At 48.1% G+C, this 20,591-nt stretch overlaps 12 protein-coding genes across 12 annotated transcripts; 7 read left to right on the forward strand and 5 right to left on the reverse strand.

Annotated features, from left to right (window-relative positions):
• Positions 1-523: 523 nt before the first annotated feature.
• On the forward strand, positions 524-865 carry FPRO_01928 (uncharacterized protein; the record flags this gene model as incomplete). Its single annotated transcript, XM_031226028.1, has 1 exon — positions 524-865. One exon carries the CDS (start codon positions 524-526, stop codon positions 863-865), a length of 342 nt encoding a protein of 113 aa, XP_031074545.1.
• Positions 866-1,386: 521 nt separating this feature from the next.
• FPRO_01927 (uncharacterized protein) lies at positions 1,387-1,698 on the forward strand (the record flags this gene model as incomplete). Its single annotated transcript, XM_031226040.1, has 1 exon — positions 1,387-1,698. One exon carries the CDS (start codon positions 1,387-1,389, stop codon positions 1,696-1,698), a length of 312 nt encoding a protein of 103 aa, XP_031074546.1.
• A 530-nt stretch (positions 1,699-2,228) lies between these two features.
• On the forward strand, positions 2,229-2,456 carry FPRO_01926 (uncharacterized protein; the record flags this gene model as incomplete). The annotated part of the gene is made up of 1 exon (XM_031226051.1): positions 2,229-2,456. The coding sequence occupies one exon, from the start codon at positions 2,229-2,231 to the stop codon at positions 2,454-2,456; it is 228 nt and encodes a 75-aa protein (XP_031074547.1).
• A 641-nt stretch (positions 2,457-3,097) lies between these two features.
• Positions 3,098-3,460, forward strand: FPRO_01925 (uncharacterized protein; the record flags this gene model as incomplete). The annotated part of the gene is made up of 1 exon (XM_031226062.1): positions 3,098-3,460. The coding sequence occupies one exon, from the start codon at positions 3,098-3,100 to the stop codon at positions 3,458-3,460; it is 363 nt and encodes a 120-aa protein (XP_031074548.1).
• A 170-nt stretch (positions 3,461-3,630) lies between these two features.
• Positions 3,631-3,879, reverse strand: FPRO_01924 (uncharacterized protein; the record flags this gene model as incomplete). The annotated part of the gene is made up of 1 exon (XM_031226073.1): positions 3,631-3,879. The coding sequence occupies one exon, from the start codon at positions 3,877-3,879 to the stop codon at positions 3,631-3,633; it is 249 nt and encodes an 82-aa protein (XP_031074549.1).
• A 1,442-nt stretch (positions 3,880-5,321) lies between these two features.
• On the reverse strand, positions 5,322-6,062 carry FPRO_01923 (uncharacterized protein; the record flags this gene model as incomplete). Its single annotated transcript, XM_031226084.1, has 2 exons — positions 5,322-5,648; positions 5,811-6,062. 2 exons carry the CDS (start codon positions 6,060-6,062, stop codon positions 5,322-5,324), a joined length of 579 nt encoding a protein of 192 aa, XP_031074550.1.
• Positions 6,063-9,159: 3,097 nt separating this feature from the next.
• On the reverse strand, positions 9,160-9,492 carry FPRO_01922 (uncharacterized protein; the record flags this gene model as incomplete). Its single annotated transcript, XM_031226095.1, has 1 exon — positions 9,160-9,492. The coding sequence occupies one exon, from the start codon at positions 9,490-9,492 to the stop codon at positions 9,160-9,162; it is 333 nt and encodes a 110-aa protein (XP_031074551.1).
• Positions 9,493-10,543: 1,051 nt separating this feature from the next.
• On the forward strand, positions 10,544-11,263 carry FPRO_01921 (uncharacterized protein; the record flags this gene model as incomplete). Its single annotated transcript, XM_031226106.1, has 3 exons — positions 10,544-10,685; positions 10,779-10,972; positions 11,000-11,263. 3 exons carry the CDS (start codon positions 10,544-10,546, stop codon positions 11,261-11,263), a joined length of 600 nt encoding a protein of 199 aa, XP_031074552.1.
• A 298-nt stretch (positions 11,264-11,561) lies between these two features.
• On the reverse strand, positions 11,562-13,269 carry FPRO_01920 (uncharacterized protein; the record flags this gene model as incomplete). Its single annotated transcript, XM_031226117.1, has 4 exons — positions 11,562-12,015; positions 12,063-12,578; positions 12,627-12,904; positions 12,970-13,269. The coding sequence occupies 4 exons, from the start codon at positions 13,267-13,269 to the stop codon at positions 11,562-11,564; spliced, it is 1,548 nt and encodes a 515-aa protein (XP_031074553.1).
• A 1,494-nt stretch (positions 13,270-14,763) lies between these two features.
• Positions 14,764-15,882, forward strand: FPRO_01919 (putative unsaturated glucuronyl hydrolase involved in regulation of bacterial surface properties, and related proteins; the record flags this gene model as incomplete). Its single annotated transcript, XM_031226128.1, has 1 exon — positions 14,764-15,882. One exon carries the CDS (start codon positions 14,764-14,766, stop codon positions 15,880-15,882), a length of 1,119 nt encoding a protein of 372 aa, XP_031074554.1.
• Positions 15,883-15,985: 103 nt separating this feature from the next.
• Positions 15,986-18,832, reverse strand: FPRO_01918 (putative beta-glucosidase; the record flags this gene model as incomplete). The annotated part of the gene is made up of 1 exon (XM_031226139.1): positions 15,986-18,832. One exon carries the CDS (start codon positions 18,830-18,832, stop codon positions 15,986-15,988), a length of 2,847 nt encoding a protein of 948 aa, XP_031074555.1.
• A 695-nt stretch (positions 18,833-19,527) lies between these two features.
• FPRO_01917 (putative ribosomal protein S14 precursor, mitochondrial) lies at positions 19,528-20,005 on the forward strand (the record flags this gene model as incomplete). The annotated part of the gene is made up of 3 exons (XM_031226151.1): positions 19,528-19,634; positions 19,722-19,893; positions 19,943-20,005. 3 exons carry the CDS (start codon positions 19,528-19,530, stop codon positions 20,003-20,005), a joined length of 342 nt encoding a protein of 113 aa, XP_031074556.1.
• Between the last annotated feature and the right edge of the window lie 586 nt (positions 20,006-20,591).

Here is a 20,591-nt window from a genome sequence, read left to right on the forward strand (position 1 = left end):
ATATGTTCTCTCCCGTGGCTTGATTAATCATGGCCTTTGCCTCATAGTAGCTGGCGGAGTTGTCGACTTGTGTGGATTTCCAAGTTCGTGAACAGACACTATCTTGAACGACTTGTCAAAGGTGGCCAATACACATATAGAACATTTACCGCCGAGATGAAGTACCCGATATGCGACTTCAAGTTTCTGAGTCTTCGCTTTTGCTGGTTGGAAGACTTATGAGCCGCGTTGTAAGAGAAGCCTTGCTTGGAGAGAGGTTAGTGATTGAAGGACTTCCGCTTCTGATTGTAAGTCTGGGCAGCTGACTGAATGTAAGACTCGGTAGAGTGACAATTTATCAATTGGAGTACCGTAATGGCAGTGATTTAGGCATTCTCACTCTGTGATTGCGATGTGAGTAACCAGCCTGTCGGCCACGTGTATAAGTTGCAGGTCTTGCCACCATCCATGACCACTCCTCACAACACACAGCAATACAACACAGTGACTACAAGCCTCTTCATACCGCCTAAACCTATACGCAATGGATTCTACACAATCAGGCGATCAGAAAGTTTACGCCATGACTCAGGAAGGCGACGACTTCATCCCCGAGACCGCTAAATGGACGTGTAAATCTGGACCAACAGAATCTCAGTGCGGACACGTAAATAAGGATATAAGGAACAAGATTTGCGAGAGATGCCATAAAATACGCTCTAATGCAGTCGCACACGTTGAGGAGAGGCTTGATGAGGGGGTAAAGGGGAGGTGTTGGGAGATTCGTGGTGTAACTGCCTACGGGGCTGAAGTTTGGACGTATGAGTTTGGTCGGAAGAAGAATGAGTTTTGGGCTCGTTTTGATTCGCATCCGAATAATCTCTAGGGTGTGAGGCGAGAATGGGATTGCTGCAATGGAATAGGTTTCTCTCTTTGACTCTGTGACCTCGAAGTTGTGAGCCAGATGTGTTGTGTGTAGGTGAGATTCGTGACTGAGAGCTTTTTTCACCACGTAGAAATGAGTAGGGAACTCGCACTGAAAATACAACATGTCTTTCATTTGCGCTAATGTAAGCTTGAGTAAATACAGTGTCTGAGTAGATGTAACTGACTCAGGCTACTTACCGCGTCTGTGAGAACCACATCAGCTTTGACTATGGATACAGAGAGGTGAGTGAGAGGGTGTCATGGCAGATTGACTGTGTATCAATGACTGCAGTTGTACGGCAATTATTCGAGCACAGGAACACTGAATGATTTCTCGTGAAGTTCCACTGACATCCAGCATGTATAAGTTGAGAGTCTTTCTCACTTGCCAGACCAGTCCTCCAAGAACACAACACTCAGCAATACAACAACAACTATCTCTCTGCACAACTACTATACCTGTACCTATATCTCTACGCAATGTTTACAACACAAGAAAATCCTCCGGACTGTTACATGTGGACTGAACACGGCGACAGCTATGTCCCAAAGAACGCTAAATGGACATGCAATTTTGGAGGACTTGATCGACCCTACAAGACGCCATGCGGAGGGAGAAATGAAGATATAGAGAACAAAATTTGTTCTAAATGTGGAAACATACGTTCATACGGTTCGACTGCCGACCTTGGAGAGAAGAAACCGGGCTGTGACAAACCAGAGCCGCTTTGGATGGTGGACGTTGAGGACGATGGCAGTGAAAGTTGGACAATTCATTTCATTATTGACTGAACCGAGGAGAGATACTCAGCAGTTTCGGCTTGGGGAGGAATATGCATAGAGATTCTTGATTTCCTTAATTAATGGAAAGAAAATGAGCTGATTTGACGAATGTGCCGTGTCTGCTTGCCTCTTAGCTTTGACCTCGTGATTAGTAGAACCTAGTCCTGCGGCTGCGTGCATACTTCTCTGAGCCAAAACATTTTCTGAATAAGAGGAATCAATTAGTGATTATGGTTTGCCTCCAGATACTCGATTGGCACACTGACTCAGATCGTAGACATGATAGTGAACTGCCATATGGCCCATTCACACTTCTCCCTTTGTCGACACACTGCAAGTTGTCCTGTTACACTGAACAAAGGTTGCCAGAACATATACACACAGTGATTAAAACTTATTGACTGTGGACAAAGTCCTTGGAGCTACTCTCCAATGATACATAAAAGTCCCAAACGTCCCCTGCTTGTTACACAGGACATCAAGCACTCCAGGTCACACAAACCTAACAGCACACAACTCTATCATTCACTTCAACCAAAATGACCAAGCCCACTGAAGTCAATATCGCCTATTGGCTCTGCATGAATGACATCTGCACAAAGCATAACGACATTGACAAGAAGAGATGTAAAGGGTGCCAGGCTGAACTTGCTCAGGGAGCAACGGCATTGAATGCCGACATTGACGTTATTGGGCAATGCGGGGGAATTGATTCAAATGGGAAGCCGGTATGGAACCTTCACGAGGCAAAGAGGGTGGACATTTAGGACGCGAGGGCTGAGAGAGCCACCTATGACTATGATTAGTGGTTGAGACCGGACGGCGAAGGGGCAATACAGTCACAATTGACCTAATAAATTGATACAAACCATTTCTACCTTGGCTAATTATGTGATGGCTGTCGAGAAATGAGTACGGTAACTTCGTGATCGTTATGTGGACTGTGCTGTGATAAGGTTGAGAGGTTAAAGGAGGCTTCAGCCCTCAGGGCACAAAGTTAAAAGAACGCCCGAAAGCACATGCGGGCAAAATACGGGCAAAATACTTGTTGCCTTCGCTGTTTCTTAACATCTTACTTTTGGCTGGAAAGCTAGATATCCTGATGAATGACTCTAAAGGCGTATAAATAAGTGCTGCTGCCCTTTGAGTGGATTGTGCATCAGACCGTGAATTACATACACAACACCCGAAAGGACTGCCTCAGGGATTCAGTGTTGTACATTTCCCCCTCATCCATCCTGTTCTCACTACATATCTTCAACTCGAATCAATCTCTACACTTGCAGGGACTCTGACTGTCCCCATCCTTGTTCTATATAAGTCCTCGCAATGCACCACCTGATATCGAGCAAGCAACCTACAAACAACCAACGCATACCAAACCCCCGTATATTCACTACAACACATCATGGCTCCATTCACTGCCATTAGAGGCGATCACACCATGTGGCAATGTATGACCACAGTCAACGACGAGTACTGCCAAGTCAACCCCATGTTTGAGTTTGGCCAGGACGGCAAAGGCCGTGCCATCAGAGTACCAATCTTGGGATGTCCCAAATGCAAATCAGCTCGAAGAGTCGGAACTCTGGCGTTGAGGGATAATTGGGAGATAATCGGACACCTTGAGGTTTATACGGCTCTGGGAGAAGAAGTCTGGAAATACGATGTGCCTTACGATGTTGAGGAACCGGATCCGGTCTTGTATACAACAGTCGCGTGTTTCGGTGACGACGATATCGCATATGACCGAACCGCTAGTGGGAATTAGAGAGGCAATGATCCGGACTCGTGCGCTGAGGCAACTTGGAGACATCATGATACGAGCATAGTTGAGGCAGAGCTCCAACAACGGGATTATATTTTCTTCCCGGTCTCCATTTAGTTCCAGAAGCGATCACCAGCTCACCACTTGACTTCAATCCGTCAGGAGATCCCATTCTAAGTCTCCAATTTGTAATGCCACATTTCAACTTTATCTTGACCAACGCTCCCAAGAACTCCAAGTTTGTGTCCCTCTCGAGTCATAGCATATGCAAATCTGGGCTCGCGAATCGAAGCGCACTTTTTGCACTGGTTCTCATTCATAGCCATTGTTATATTGCAGAAACCTCCGTTAGGCTCAGGTCTGACGCACTTCCAATGGGTGTGGTCGGCACGAGCGGTGGTTGTACGTTCCATGAGAGGCATGTTGGGTAATGAGATGAGATTTTGAGGGCTTTGGATGCTTGTGTTGTATGATTGTAAATGTTGGCGGTGCGTCTTCTGGATTGTCTGGGGGGTATGTTTCGGGTTGGGTACTGTAGAGTTAAGTGGGAGATAGTCAAGTATATATCGATGCTATCTTGTCCTCCTGAATCAATGCTTGCAGAACACAGTGTAGCACTGCAAAAGATGTATATGAGCCGTGTATCACATCACAAGAGGCTCAGACAGACTGTAAGCCCATGTCTCTTCACTGAGGCCACCATGGAGAGACTGGCAAGATTCGTGCCAACTGCACCAAGAACGCCCACATCTCTGGCTTCTCGTTGCCAACCGTAGATAATCTACTTCTTTTTTATAGATCGAGATTGCTGTATTGCAGTTGTCTATGGGCACGAGAAGCCTGCTGCTCTTGGCAATGTCACGATAGCTCAACTACTTTGTTTGTATAAGCTAATCCATTCCCCTCAACTACGAGGTCCCATTTGTAGTGATACTATAAAACCACATATCCCTACCCTCTGAGTCCACAGAAACAAGCACCCCTAGCACATCATCATTACTCGCCAAGGCAAGAGAACGGATTCCACGGTCTTTACCACAAACACTGCACGTCTTCTCTGTCATGGCATTCTTCTGATTGCAGATGCCTCCATTGACAAGTTTGTTGCTGCGCCAGTGGGTATGATCACTGCGGACGACGGATGTTAGTGTTTTGAAAGGCATTTCAGATACGTTGGTCAGTCTACATTTGGTACTGCGATTTAAAGAAGAAGATCTCAGCGGAAGTTCTGGAGTGTATTAAGTGTATTTTATAGTATCCGTCTACACTGAATCAGAAGTCCCATACCAGGATATCTCTTTTGGTCCAACGTCCATCAACTACAGCCGTTCCTGGCTGTCTCATAGTGCCAAATCGTTTCGCCATTCGGACCAAAAGATTGCAGAGTCCCAAGTACGTAGCCGTCGTGCGCCTCTGCCAATGAGCCCTCCTTCCGGCTGTTACCACATGAAGTACATTGCTCTTGACTCATCTCAAATCGGGCATTGCATTCGTCCCCTTCTGGTCCATGCCTACAACGCCAGTGAGTGTGGTCGCCGCGGACTTTGGATTGTGTTGCTGTGTCGATATCAGGGGCAGGCATGATTGTGACGTGGTGATGGTTTTTGTTCAAGAAATTGAGTTGTTTGTAGTTGTAGTAAGATGTTGCTGTGTGTGCTGTTTGGGTGAGAGTCACTGGGTGAAGGGTAGCTATTATACCTTAACGTTGGTCATTGTTCACGATTATTATTCATTGTCTGGCAAACGTCTTTTCACTGATCTTCTGTACTCTGTGCCGTTCATATCCATGAATCAGTAAACTACAGTCAATATATCACTATTCACCTAGCTACCTGTGTTCACTGCCTAAGGCTAACCGTCTATCTCACATGCCCCCCATCACAGTGTCAGTGGGCTCCTCGCAACTCTCCTCCTGCATTTCTGGCAAATAATCCCACCACTCATTTATTCCCTTGGTGATGCTAACAAGCATACCAAGATACATCTCATCCTCGGTCATCGCAGTTGCGCCGACTCTGCGAATACACCAGCATTTCGTACAGACTCGCTCGCTCATCTTCATGACCTCTTGACACTCAACGAGCTCACCTTTGTCGTTGTTTCCAGCTTTCTCGTTGCACTGCCACTTGGTGTGGTCTTTGCGGACGGTAGTGGTTGGGCCAGACATGATTGCAGTTCGATAGTGTTGCGTCTACAATGAAAGAAAAAACAATCTTGAATGGTAATGAATGATAGAAGAGGAAAGGATTTGTAGAGTCAATTTATAATCTCTTGGTATGCTGGATCGCTGAACGCCGGTATGTCGTGTTCACCTTATCAAGTCTGAACAGGCTCAATTGTGCACGCCGTTCACTTTGAGATTATAGTGCCATTTTTCTGTTCCATCAGCCTCAAAGTCAACAAGGCTACCCAACACATCATCGTTCTGAGCCAGAGCAACAGCGTTCTTCCCGCGACGCTGTCCACAATGCGTACAAGTGTTGGCGTTCATGCTCATAGTGGCAACGCATCTGGCACGGCCTGGTTCATCGATCATTTTGTGGCATTGCCACTTTTTGTGATCACCCCGAATTTGGTTTGTTGTCTTTTGAACATTCTCCGACATTGTGCAGATGCAAGTGGTGGTGTTGCGATGTGGATATTAGTGAATTGTTGGTGTAAGTGAGTGCGGGGATAGGATTTTGATCGTCGTGTAATTGATGAGTGAGTGGAGGAAAGGGTGAAAACCGACCCAGATATATAAATGAGTTCATGCAGGTGATTGTGTGGATGATTAGTGATTCGACGATAAGAGTTACACACGTACCGATGGGAATCTCATTCAGAGCACTCAGTATCAGTGATTGCTCGTGTTTGCAGCTCAAATGACCCCAGAGCCAGACAATTACTGAGTAATTACAACTCAGCGGACACACAATGAGTAAATTTCGCCGAGTGGCTCATCAATAAACTAAATTCTGTGTCCTGAACATATCCCCTGTAGGATTGTAATTATGACGCCGAGTCACATTTTTCCGGGGACAAATCTTGATCTCTTTATGCATGGAACGTTGACAATGCCCCTACAATCCTATAAATAAATGAATACATATCACATTGATAAAGCCTAAATGCCCATGTTTGTGATGCAGCTCTTCTCCGAGCAATACTTTACGAGATTGGCAATCGTGCTGTGACGGTAGAGACGATTTCATTGCAATCTGAATTGAACAGGTATTAATCCTAATGCTTAAAGATTCCATTATTGTATTTTCCAACCATATTATAGAAAGATATAATATCTTAGCGTAGGGGAGCTCTGCTGTGTTGGCGCTGGAACGTTATGCGCGAAGCTTACGAGTAGAACAAATGGTCGTCACTTAGGACATACACAAGTCAGATGATCAATAGCACTCATCTGAAGTATTGCTCAATTTACAATTCTATCGCAATAACATCGTATTGTTGCCATGGACATGATTGCTCAAAGTCCCTCGTCTTGATCACTTTCCCTCCTCCGTCCCCTTCCCATTCGCGCCACTTCGAACTAGCCTTTTGGGATTCCACGCCCAGACTTCTCTGGTCGTCTTGACCAATTGCCCAATGATGTTGAATTCTTTATCCACAGCAGCTGCTCCAGGCTGACGGTCGGTTTTGCAATGAACACATGCTTGGTCGGGCGTTTCGTTGACGGTTGGCTTTTTAGCATTGGCACAGCGTATGCATCGCCAGTGGGTGTGTTCGCTTATTCGGTCCGCTTCGTCAGACATTGTGGTTGTATACAATGAGAAATTGTTTCTGTTTGGGTTGCTATGATGTTTTTGTGCTGTTTGTGTGTTTATGGCTTTGGGGAGGGACAAGGAGGATGACTTATACCAGTTGGTAGTGGGAACTAATTACGAATGAACCACAGCCAATACGATCGATACACTTGCCCCAGTACTTGATTCTGGTATCTTGTAGTGACCATTTGCCATAGAGCTGCGTCTCTTGAACACTGTTCACGGACACGAGCTTTGTTCAGAGACAAAGCAACTGACTCATCCCGGCCTTCATGTGCCCCTAAACCCGCACTAGAGGGGTTTCTCAAATCAATTATTACTCTCATTCATAACACAAGAGTCCTAGTCTGCCGAATTTCTAAGTCAAGAACAGCAATGAAGTGTTGTAAGATCAACGACGTTCAGAGAAGAGCAAAGCCCTTAAACAGAATATACAGCTTGTGGCTCGCTTTTATCCTTTTTCCACAGTCGGTCACAAGTTAAAAATTAATACGAGTAAGCTTAAGCTGTTTTATTGTGTCGTATCTTGAAGACTAATTTCCAAGGTAGGCCTTTATGAGAAAACAGAAGCATGCGTGACCAGGAACCATGAGAAAGCCTGTCTGTCTTCAAACCTGAAGATGCCCAGATTGAACAGACGTTGTTGATTGTCAATTCGAATGCCTCCCATGGCTCCCATTGTGGTCGCTCCATTAATCCCCCTTCCCATCAGTTCTCAGTCCGTTGGTCTTGTCTCTATTGGTTCTCGATCCGTTCTTGGTCGCTTTATTTGTAGTTCCTCATCTCATAGCTCCATCGTCCATGGTCGTTCAGATCGGCGCGTTACTCATGGTTGAATCGTCGCTGATAACCTACTCGAAGTACTCCCAAATCGTGATACCGTACAAATAGTCGTGGCTGTAGAGGTTCCCGATGTGTTGGTTATTTTCATCCATGGCCCTCACCTTCTCCACACCGTTGATCTTGTAGCCGCACATTCGGCATGTCATCAGTTGGACATCGTTGAGGGTATCGCAAGTCTCAAGGGAACGACGACTGATAGGCTGTTTGCATTCCCAGGTCTTTTGTCTGGGATCTGGTTTATCCGATTGACGCATTGTGTAAGATCAAAAGGGAGTAGTAGATAGAACTGTCAGGATGGGAATGTTGATGAGTTGTGAATGTAAGTTGTGTTTGTGTCTGAGTGCTTGAGATGGTGGGTTGAAGTAGCCGTCCAAAGAGCATTTATATCAGTGAGGATTGTAGACTGGTCGACAGACTCGTCACTGCAATTGAGATTGATTCACGCTCAACGGCAACTTGGAAGTAACACTGAGGTCAGCCTGGAGCAGCTATTCAGTCCTGATAAGTGACTCTCGTTCAGAGACAGGAGAACTCATTCTCATAGCATTCATTCCAATCACCTAGCTAACTATCAGTGAATATTATTCAACCTGAGAGTGCAACAGGGACAAACAATACTACTCACAGAAGCTTGGAAGCGTACCTTTCGTCCGCACATCGCCTTTTGCGGTCCACGAAGCAATCGTTCGTCAAACAAACTCTCTTTCAATAGATATCACTAACAGCAAGAATCTTTTACCACCGATAGTTGTAGAAATGAAGTGTATTGATCCCCTTGATCTCCTCGTCCACACGAGCACGGTCGTCGATGGGTGCACGCAAGTGAAACAGTTAAACAAGCAAAGCTGAACCCGTTCTATTATTTATTGTCTTAGGAGCATAGTCCACAGACTTTAATAGACAAATAACAAGCATTAGTGATCATAAGCCATGATCTATCCCACGAAAATCCTGTCTCCAAATCTGCTGATTCCCAACCCCAAAGTGACAGACGCAGTTGAAGTGTCAATTCCAACGTCTTCCGTGGTTCCCGTTGGTGGCATCTCCATTGGTTTCCGCTCCGTTGGTAGTTCCTCCACTGGTTGCTCCATTTGTAGACTATCCGTCGATTGTGCCTCTGGGTACAGGCGCATTGTTCCCAGGCGCATCCTCCAAAATTGGACCTCGGTTGAGAAAGTATTTGAAGTATTGCCATTTGGCCACACCATCTTGGTAGCTGTGGAGCTGCCCGATATGAATTTCATTCACATCCTCGGCCCTCACCTTTGTCCAACCATCGACTTGGTAGTCACACTTCATGCACACCAGGTCGTTGACATCGTTGTGGGTGTTGCACTCGGTACCGTTGAACTTCTCTTCGCACAACCAGGTCTTGTGCTTGGGGTGGACGATAGTTGTAGGGGCTGCTAGTAGAGGGTCGGATTGAGACATGATGAAAAGGGAAGTATGGGCGTGTGAGGGTGATCAAGTTGTGAGTTATGTGTGTAATTGTTTGCGTGTAATCTGTTTGTGTGTCTGAGTTGCTTGAGCTGGTGAGTTGAACTTGGCGGTACAGAGACCATAACTTATACTCGTCAAGACCAAGGAACTACCGATAGGTTCATGACTACCATAGTTATCGATTCACCATCAGCGAGTCCTTGACACTGACAATGAGGCCAGAGCACAGCATCTATTCAGCCTTGTGTGGGGTCTTCTTCAGAGTCAAGGCATTTGAGCATCACAGCGATCGGGTCAAGTAGACAACCATCAGTGACCAGTGCGCGACCTGCGAGTGAAACAGGGACAACGACTGTTCACAGAGATTTGTGGTACGGTTCCCTCTCCATCACATTCTAACATCACCTCAGGGAATGTCCTTCAACTTCTACCACCATCGGCAAACCTTTCCTACAACCAATCTGCATGGCTTCGCTCTCCGTCCTAGCAAGGTGCTCGACAAGTGCACGCCCACTCGAAACGTGGAATGCCAATGAATGAACAAGATAGATCAGGAGAGGCATATCAAGAACGGTAAACCTCGCGGGTCTAAGTACTGCGGTGCCATTACTGTGGCTGTAGATAACTCTATCATATTGGGGATGGGGTGATGCCTGTATTAAAGGGAGTGTTCAAGGCAGTCGCCTTCCTGAGACCACCCACCCAGTTAAGGTAGCCACTTCTGCGAGTTCGGGCATGGGCCTTACCTTACTGAAGAGGTCTGTTGTTTTCACAGAAGGAGCTGAAGTTGGCGTCACTTGCAGGTATTTCAAGTACCAATCATGGGTCCTTCTTGATCTCGATCACATTGGATCCGAAAGCTTCTTCCCTTGCTCTCCATCACACTCCGAATCATTAAGATCCCAGAAGCTCAACCATCAATACTGCTTCAAATACATTAAAATTCATCAACCACTTACTATACACCGTTATGTATCAATCTCAACCCCCCGGCCATGAAGCGCAATTGGCCTCTTCTGGCAAGCACGAGTACTCAAACGCAATGAATCGACGTCTGGAGCACCTTTACGCGCTCGGTGTGCTGAGGGTCAGATTGCAAGCAGACGAGGGGGGCTTACCCACATTCGTCGCTATGCCTGACAAGCCTCTCAATTTATTGGCACCAATTAATTATTACCGAGTGTGTGCGATGATCGCCATCATTGACTCAAGGCACAAGGGGCGCACTCACCTGGCTTAGGGAAGTCTGTCAGTGACGCTTCGACGCTTGTTTACAGCTGGGGAAAACGATTTTGCTACGAAAGCCTCCACAGCAGTCAATTCTACTAGGCTTCAGATTTTAGGAGACCTCAAAGCTATGGACGAGTTTCTAGCAAAGTCGACCACCAGTGCCACGGCTGAGAAACTGGCGGATGGTGAATCCCTTACGAGGTATCCTCAGGCCATGGCCCGTATCATTAGATATGATGGCGTCATTTTGGGTGATCAGGGGTGGTAGGACGACGTCGCCCATGATGTTAAAGAACATGACGAAAATTCCTTCGCCATCATCAACGCTTTTTCCGAGGAAATGGCCCAAGCCAGAGACGAAGACCCACGCGCCTATGCCTGGGGGAATGTGGCACGGGCAGCCGAACATATGAGAAAGTTCCTGGAATGGCAACTGAATGCTGATCTATTGGTGTCTATGAACCAGGCAATGAATGGTTTAGACTTGCCATCGGATGATGAGGGAGTGCGCTCGGAACAAGAGGTTGACTAATGTCTCGGGATATACTTCATCCACCATTCCTGAACTCACAACAACGATCAAGGCCACGACAGTCCATAGTCACTACACTGTTCAACTCTCCCAAGCCACAGCCCATATTTCCCCAGAAATTGTTAGACATGGCCGCCATAGTGAACAAAAGGCCGTTAATCCCCATACTCTAGCGAATCAATAACAAGCATTTCAGAGGCGATACTCATGTTGCAACAGTGGATGTATTCTCAATGAACTACAGCTGCGCGTATTTCTCGATGCTCGTATCCACATACCTCTTTACAAGATCCATCCCCTAGTACACGTAACGGAAGCTCAGGTTCTCCTTATCCGTAAGATCCTCCCAAGCCTGCCCCGTATAAGTCGAACTAGCCTCCGCAACACCCGACTCAACCAAAGCATCGCGCTTCTTATTCTCTCGTCGGAGATACCATCTCAGTGAAACTATGACAATTACCAGAAGACAGTAACAGCCGAGATGAGTGGCGAAAGCGATGAAGTAGCGGGGTCCGTCGTAGGAGAGGAAGACCTGGGGACCGATGGCGTTACCGGCTGCCCAGACGATGAAGTTGGTGGCGACTGCGACGGTCTTCTTTGTTTGACCGGCGATGTTACGCGAGATCATGGAGAGGGCGAGGGTTTGGGCGGACCAGAAGGATAGGGTTATGTAGTATGAGATCAAAAGACCGATGTGTTGCGCTGTTGTCTTATTGGGGAGAGTCATGAGGAGGATTGTACCGATGAAGGAACTGAGTTGTTAGCGGTGATCAAAGATGAAGAAGTGGAATAGACTCACGGGATACAGAAACCAAGCATGACCAGTAGGTTCTGGCTCGTCTTCTTGACAAGCCAAGCCGACGACAAAAGCACAATAACGATGTAGAAGCCCAACACCATCGCCAACAACTGCGTCTCAAGGGTACTGAACCCAAAGCTCTTAATGATAATATTCGCAAAAGCACCAAGGCCCGATGTAGGTAGCGTTGTGCACAGCGCGATGAGAGCATATCCCCAGACCTGGGGATCCTTGAGACCCTCAATGAACTGCTCCTTCTTGAACGTCTTGTTCTGGATACCAGTCTGGTTATCGCGCACACGCTCAACCATCTCGTGCTTTTCCTGCTCGGTCCAACATTTGGCTCGCATCGGTGAATCAGGCATCCACCATCCGACGAACACACCGAAAACTACGGAGATGACGCCGTAGGAGAGGAAGAGCCATTGCCAGGATTTGAGGGGGCCGGTCTTGATAAGGGAGAAGCAGTAGGCGAGAAGACCGCCGACGATCTGTTGGGCACCGTTCATCATGTACCTTCAATGGTCAATAAGATGTTCAGTGAGAGGGGTGAGGGAGGCGTACCAGTAGGTGACTCGGGAGGCTTGTTCTTCACGGCGGTACCAGATGGCTGACAAGATAACGAAGCATGGTTGACAGGCTGATTCGAATATACCGAGTAATGTTCGTACGATAACGAGACCTTTGAAGTCTTTACAAGCAGCGTGGCAAGCTAGACAAGCTCCCCAAGCAACGATGCAGAAAGAAAGATATTTCGCGATGGGCACACGGGCGATGAGCCAGTTCTGGGGATATTCGACAACGAGGATAGCGAGGTAAATACAGGTCGTAAGCCACGAGAACTACACCACCTTCATCAACATACTATCCATAGCAAAAGGTAAGGAAAGAATTGGCAACAACTCACATGCTGAGACACAGTCCCATCAGGATTCTCCAAACCCGTATCAGCAGTCAACCCCATAATCGACGCAAACGACAACGTCCCCTTATCAATAGCCTGCAGAAAATACGTAAAGATCATAATGGCAAGGACTCTCTTGTCAATCATCTTTCGCAGCTCCGCACTGCGCTCTGGCGAGATGTTGATACGCACGTCTGAGACATACTGCGCGAGTTCCTTGTCGACTCTTTCAGAGTGCTGAGCTGGCTTTTCGAGATCTTCGACCTCGTCGACGGATCTCTTGCGCTGAATTTCTGAAGCCATCTCGATTAGTAATTCGGATGAATTTGAGGATGAGATTATCGAGATGGATGAGAGGAAGGGTGGTCCCTTTTATGATATACGGTAATGGGGCGGGAATCTGGGGCCCCAGATGTCAACGTTACTTGTGAGAGAATACCCCATATTGCCCCAGTTTCTCTACTCCAGTCAAGATTGAGTTTTTACACTGTTTATCTCGTGGGAGTCTTGCCCGAGGCGCCGAGTAGGAAGGAGGATTGTCTACAAGTTACAACTCGGTAACGCGGCATCTTCAGGGTTTCGTCACTGGGGATCCGCTCTACGGGATAAATAAGCCCTGGTCAAGGTATGCCAGGGACGGGTAGGATCAGCATATGACATGATTTGCTGGGTTGTTTGACAACAGGAGGCTCCTGTGTTGACCCTCAGGGAGTGGACGGTTGCATGGGAGCGAGATATGCTTCTCATCAATCTGACATGTCCTCTGGTCTTTATCTTGAGAGCATAAACTCCTCTCAAGGTCCACTGAATCTATGCCAAGTTTATCTAAAGCTTCATGTAGGTTAGATATCATAACTGAGATCTCTAACTCACCAAGACCATATCCAACGGCAATAGTGACGACGCTGTGCCTTACGCCTCAACGTAACAGCCGCATCCGTCCCGTCTCTTGGCGATGAATTTGGAGAATCCAGGCAAGTAAGCGGCTCTTTTCTAATTACTCCGCACCTCAAATTTTCTCCGTCGCCGAGAGGCAGCATTCGGCAAGGCGAAGCGACGGGCAGCGAAAGAGGAAGACTTGGCCGTTGACCTGGTTTTGGCTCAGTGGGGGGGGATTAAGGTAGACCCACTGAAGATCCGAGGAAGCGCACTAAATCCGCGGTTTCTTTAGCGGTAATCCCCTCACTCACCACTCACTCTTAGGGGAGGAAATAAAACTCGGGACCTTGATCCTAAATGTTAAAAAGAGTAGGGTAATTTAGGATAAGCTTAAGATTGGTTTGCTAAGTTTAGGATATTTCTTGGCCAAGTTGAGAATCCCTTTTCCTGGGTTCATTTTGATATCCTACATCAAGGTCTGATGTTTTGCTCCCCGAGGCCACTCACTTACCCAAACGCTAGATGACAATTGCCATGACAAACTCCGGTATCAAAGCCGTAATTCACCGTAGCACTCCCCCAAGTGCCACTATATACTCACTTTCCAAGCTTCAGCCGAGTCTTTTCGTCTCTCTGACTTTACTGGAAATGGCTGGCTACTCCGCCCCCATCATCAACCCCCAGTCCCATGCCCCACCCCCACAACCAAAAAGTGCGGAGAGATGAAGCTTCAACCTCATGATAGGCGCTCTCGGTGTACTTCGGACCGAGCATGTGGACTGCCAAGAGAATCATTGGGATGCAACGAGGGGTTATGAATACCCTCATTCATCCTCATCAAAGAACTCACCTCTTTTGCCGTGTAGTAACAAGATACCCGTTCAGTAACTCCCTCAGATACCCTCAGTCACCGCCATCATGCCCTCTCACGTACACGACATCGCGTCGCAAGACGTCCACAAGCAAATCCAGCAGCTCATCCACGAACTCGTCAACATAAAAGACACAACAGGCGAATTCCTCATGACCCTAGCAGATGGCCGCATCATCGACACAAAAGGCTGGAACGACTGGGAGTGGACACACGGCATCGGCCTCTACGGAATATGGAAGTACTACGAGATGACCGGCGAGGACCAATGGCTCAAGATCATTGAGGATTGGTTCCAGGCCCGTTTCGCGGAGGGCCACAAGGGAAAAAACATCAACACCATGGCTGTGTTCCTCACTCTGGCATATGTCTATGAAAAGACACAAAACCCTACGTATCTTCCTTGGCTCGATGCTTGGGCTGAGTGGGCGATGCATGACCTCCCCAGGACAAAGTACGGCGGTTTTCAGCATATTACGTACCTTGAGGTCAACGAGCAGCAGCTTTGGGATGATACCCTCATGATGACGGTCATGCCGCTTGCCAAGATTGGCCTTGTGCTCAATAGGCCTGAATACGTCGCTGAAGCAAAGAAGCAGTTCTTGCTGCACATTCAGTATCTCTTCGATACAAAAACTGGATTGTTCTTCCACGGATGGACCTTCAAAGATGGCGGTCACAACTTTGCTGATGCACGATGGGCGCGCGGTAACAGCTGGGTCACCATCGTCATCCCCGAATTCCTCGAACTCGTCGGTATCAAGGAAGATGACCCGATCGGCTCACATCTCATCAACACGCTCGACAGCCAATGCGCCGCTCTAGCCAAGACACAGCGCGCAAACGGTCTATGGAGCACCCTTCTCGACGTCCCTGAATCAGAGGGTTCATATGTCGAGGCCAGTGCGACAGCGGGTTTTGCGTATGGTATTCTCAAGGCGGAGCGCAAGCGATATATTGGAAAGGAGTACTCTGAGGTAGCTGTCAAGGCGATCAAGGCCGTTTTGGAGAACATTAGCCCTGAGGGAGAGTTGTTGAATACCTCGTTTGGAACGGGTATGGGGCATGATTTGCAGCATTATAAGGATATTCCTAGGACGAGCATGCCCTATGGACAGGCTATGGCTATGATGGCCTTGGTGGAGTTTTTGAGGGCGTATAATTAGACGTTGACAATGGAAAAGTAATGAAATTGATTGCTATGATGAATCATTCTGTTTGCATTTCATGATGTGCATGTGTAAGTGGCTTCCCGGGGATACAATTTTGCTAGCCCTCGATGATCAAATTGCCTGGTGTACCATCAGACTTGAACGTACCCGTCACCTTCAAGTTCCTCGAACTCTCGCCCACGGCAATCGTGAACTCTCCATCTGTAACCCTCCAATTCTGCTCCTCCACATCCCAGTAACTCAAGTCCCTCCTCGTCAGTTCAAACTCAACTTTCTTGCTCTCGCCCTTATTCAGAGCGACCTTCTCAAACCCACGCAGTACACGAACGGGATGATCAACTTTTGATGTCGCAGGGTACGAGAGATACAACTGAGGAACAGCCTTGCCATCCATGGAGCCTGTGTTTTTGACGGTGATGGAGGCAGTGACGACAGTCTTCCAGAGATCGGGGTTACCGCCTTCTTCACCTCCAGCTTGTGAGGGCGGTTGTTCGATATCGTAGCCATCAGGGTAGGGATAGTCGCCCTTCTTGATGTCGTCAGATGAGTCAATGTAGGGATAAATCCACTTCTTCAGCTTGCGAATGTTCTTGGGCCATAGGCCCTCCTGGACATCGGGGATCTTGTCATCCAATTTGGGTGGCGCTGCGCTCGTGGGCGATACACGTGAGGCCGGAAGTCCTGCAACGGCCTCCTTCACTGAGATCTTCAAGTCCTTGAACTCAAAGGTGGTGTACGACAAGCCATAGCCAAACTCATATCGAAGGTCCTTGCTGTGCTTATCGAAATGTCGGTAATCGATGTACAGTCCCTCCTTGAAGTCTTGCTGCGGAATGACTCCGTTGGGGAGATACAAGATCTGAGCGCCTTCGCCGTAATCAGGAAGAGCTTTGCCAATCGTATACGGGAGCTTTCCGCTGGGACTCTCGTCACCGAACAGAATGCTCGCAATCGCGTTGCCGCTCTCCTCTCCGGGCAAATTAGCTGTCAACACAGCCTTGATCCTTGGGTGGTTGATCCAGTTCTCCATGACAACAGGCCCAACAGCATGAATGACCACGATAGTCGTGCCTGTTCCATCACCACAAAGGTTCGCAACCTCCATGATCAGTGCATCGCCTCCTTTCTGGAGATTGAGATCGTTGCGGTCACCTCGAACACTGTTCCAGGACATATACCCCTCACCGGCGTCTGAGTTGGCAAAGACTAAGCATACATCCTGCTCTGTAACCTTCTTAGGGTCTTTGATCTTGTTGGAGAGATGCTCGGTGACTTGAACTTTGTCTTTCTTGAAGTTCTTTCGAAGCGCCTCGACGGGAGTGACGAGGAATGGGAAGTCGGCGGCACCGCTGCCCCAGCCCGATCCGAGAGTACCTTCATTGCAGCCTTGATCGGGGCAGTGGTTGAGTCCCTTTCCAGGACCAGCATCATCGCCGAAAATACCAATCCTGATCTTGTCCTTCTTCTTCTCGGGTTGATTGGCCAAGTTGCCCTCACGGCTCAGAGGCAGTACACCGTCGTTCTTGAGAAGAACAGTGCCTTCGATGGCAATTTGACGAGCTAGCTCAGCGTGGTCTTCCTGCACATTTATGTACTGGTTGACTACCTGCTCCTCTTGGGGCGAAGGACTGCCAGGTGCCAGCTTGCCCTTCTTGTCATACGTCCATGACGAAAAGTTCGGTCCCTTGTTCTCATCCTTATCCTGACCAAGTTGGTAAAAAGACGCGACGATTCGAAGCGCCATGTCGTTCAGTCGGTCCACGGGCAGCGACCCATTCAGAACAGCTTGTGTAAGTCGAGGACCCCAGAGCGATTCACCATCAGCCCATTTGAGACCATCGCCAGGCATACTCATATCCAGTCCAGCAAGAGCACTGGCGACACCAGATCTCTGCGCCAACCAATCCGACATGACGAAACCCTGAAATCCCATCTCATCTTTGAGGATTCCATTCAAGAGCTTTGAGTTCTGGCAGGCATATGAGTTGTTGACCATGTTATACGAGCACATAACACTCGCAACACCAGCCTTGACAGCATCTTGGAACGGCCATCCGTAAATCTCATGGAGCGTGCGATCATCAATGTTGGATGAAATGGCATTCGGAAGACCCCATTCCCATGCTTGGCGGAAATGTTCCTGCTCATTGCCGATAAAGTGCTTGATCGTCGCCATGACGCCAGAATCTTGTATTCCCTTGATCGTCGCAGCTCCTGCAATGCCCTGCAGATAAGGATCTGGTCCAAAGCCCTCCCAGTTTCTTCCACCAGCGGGCGCTCGTCCAAGAGGTCCGATGGCCGGGCCGAGAATGACATTGACGCCTTTGCCCTTGGCTTCCTTGCCATGAGCTCTTCCACGCTCGTACATCAATTTCTTGTTGAACGTGGCACCCACTGTGATACCAGCCGGCCAGGCAGTCGCATTATCAGCGAACCGTATTCCGAGAGGTCCATCTTGCAATGCCAAAGCTGGAAATCCGACGTTGTTGGCGGCGCCAGTCGTGCCGACTGCTAAACCCATGCTCCATCCTGTTCCAGTGGTGATGTTGACTTTCTCAGCCAGCGTCATTTTACCAACCAGCTCAGCAGCCCGATCATAACTCTTGGCCCAGTTTTGCGAAGTACCGCCTTTGGGACTGGGATACCATGGTGGTGAGTCTCCCTCAACGGGCGGTACTTTTATCTTTTTCCAGGCAAATGCTCCAATCGCTGAGATCACAAGCCAAACAACTACCAGAGTGCCAATGACGGTAAAGCAGCATTTCTTCGCGCGCCAGCTCCGAAGATATCGTAGACGCCGTTTACCCGCAGCCTCAGATTGAGAATTCTTATTCTTGTTGAGATAATCAGTTGCGTCAATGTCAGAGTAAGCATCGGAATCGTCGCTTGTGTCAAAAGAAGCACGGTCGGCTCCGTTGAGGAGATTCTCCCTGCTGTGATCCATGATGGAAACGGATCAGCTAAGAATCGTGGTTAGATGTGAGACATGAACTCCATTGTTGAAGGAATCAGGCTGATTGTTCAGGGTTATTGCAGATGCACGGTTAGCTAATCGTACCAAGACCAGAGGCTGCGTCACGTCGCATTCCAGGCCAAGCATCCCCTGGACGGTTTGGGGATCACCACTCCACAATGAATACCCTAGATCAATGAGGTTTAGATCAGGCACAGAGCTCGATGCACCAAAGATCAAGTGAAATAGTTTTAAAGATTCACTGTGAAATTCACTTTTCAATTCTATTTGATGCCATATGTTTCTTTTGAAGCAGCGCCGCACAGGCTTGATTCTCTAAATCAATGCTGAAGTCTATTTCATTGCAGCCTGGATAATTAGCACTCGGCGCCCATACGAGTGAGCCAATCAAGAACAATCAAAACATCACTTGGAGTTACATGACAAAAGATGAGAAGAATACTGAAGAAATTCATCCAAGCGACCACTAACTCACCAATTACTTCAATAGGAGCAATTTGCATTGACAAATTCTGTCGGCAGACTCGACTTAGAGCCTAAGAGCGCATGAGTTGAGAGGGCCGGCTAATCCTCGGCAATCCAAACTCCATCTTGAATTTGGCTCGTCGTCAATCCAAGATCTCCCGACAGCTTCATCATCGACATCCCCGTCCAAACCGCCCACCATGTCGATGTTCCGCGCCAAGAAGCTCGATCTGGGCTGTTTCGTCAACGTCCGCACCCTGCGCGACCACACAAAGCGAAAGGTCTTTGAGGCCCACGAGACCGAGAGGTGCGCAAACTCTTCCCCGCCGCACAATGCAACATTCAATCGGAAAGGTTACCCGCGAAGAGGAAAAGGCTAACTCGAGGCCGATAGACAAGCTCTCCGATACATTATTCGCAACACGACCCTCCCCCCACGAGTCCGCGCCGAGGCTCAGCTCCAATTGACACAGATGCACTGCTACACTCGACCAACGCAGATTCGAAACAGATGTATTATGGGTGGTCAAGGGCGTGGTGTGCTGAGTGACTTCAAGATGACTCGAGTAAGTCCGATAAGGAACGAGGGATTGAGGATTGGACTGACGATTGTAGTACAACTTCCGAATGGAGGCTATGGCTGGAAACTTGCCTGGTGTGAAGCGAGCCAGTTGGTAAAGACCAGGGGACAGAAACGAACGAGAGGAAATGTACGACTACACACCCCTCATATACCAAAGTCACTCTATTGCCTGTGTCGAAGAGTGGTCGAGTGGTATCCGTCCTAGAACCTATAAACCTTCTCTCATTCCGCACCTAAAATACTTCACCCACTAGGCTGCTCTTCGATTTTTGCAGTCCACGAGTTCGAACCGTTATCAACAAGTAACAAGGAGAAATGTACGATTACGCAATGGTGAGGGTGCTGCGATCTTTTGGGTATCATAGGCACGACTGTACAATACATGACGAAATAAGTTAAACCGTTACTTTCACGTTGGTCTCAGTGAGGTGAATGAATGTTTTATGTCTGACGGTTGATGCAGCATAGGACCAGAGAGATGGCATGGGACTGAGCTTCATGGGAAACGAAAGTCCATGGCTGCGGAGGGCATGGGCAAGGAGACCGGAGGTGAACAAGAAACAGACACACTGGGTTATGCTTGTGTCTGAGGAGGCGTACGCCATGCCTCGTGACTTGCTTTGAAGGCAGCTATTATGTCTTCAGGCAGATGAACTCTGTCTGGTGGTTGACCTCTGATGT

Source organism: Fusarium proliferatum (assembly GCF_900067095.1).
Source record: "Fusarium proliferatum ET1 genome assembly, contig: FPRO_scaffold001, whole genome shotgun sequence".
NCBI classification, from domain to species: Eukaryota; Fungi; Ascomycota; class Sordariomycetes; order Hypocreales; family Nectriaceae; genus Fusarium; species Fusarium proliferatum.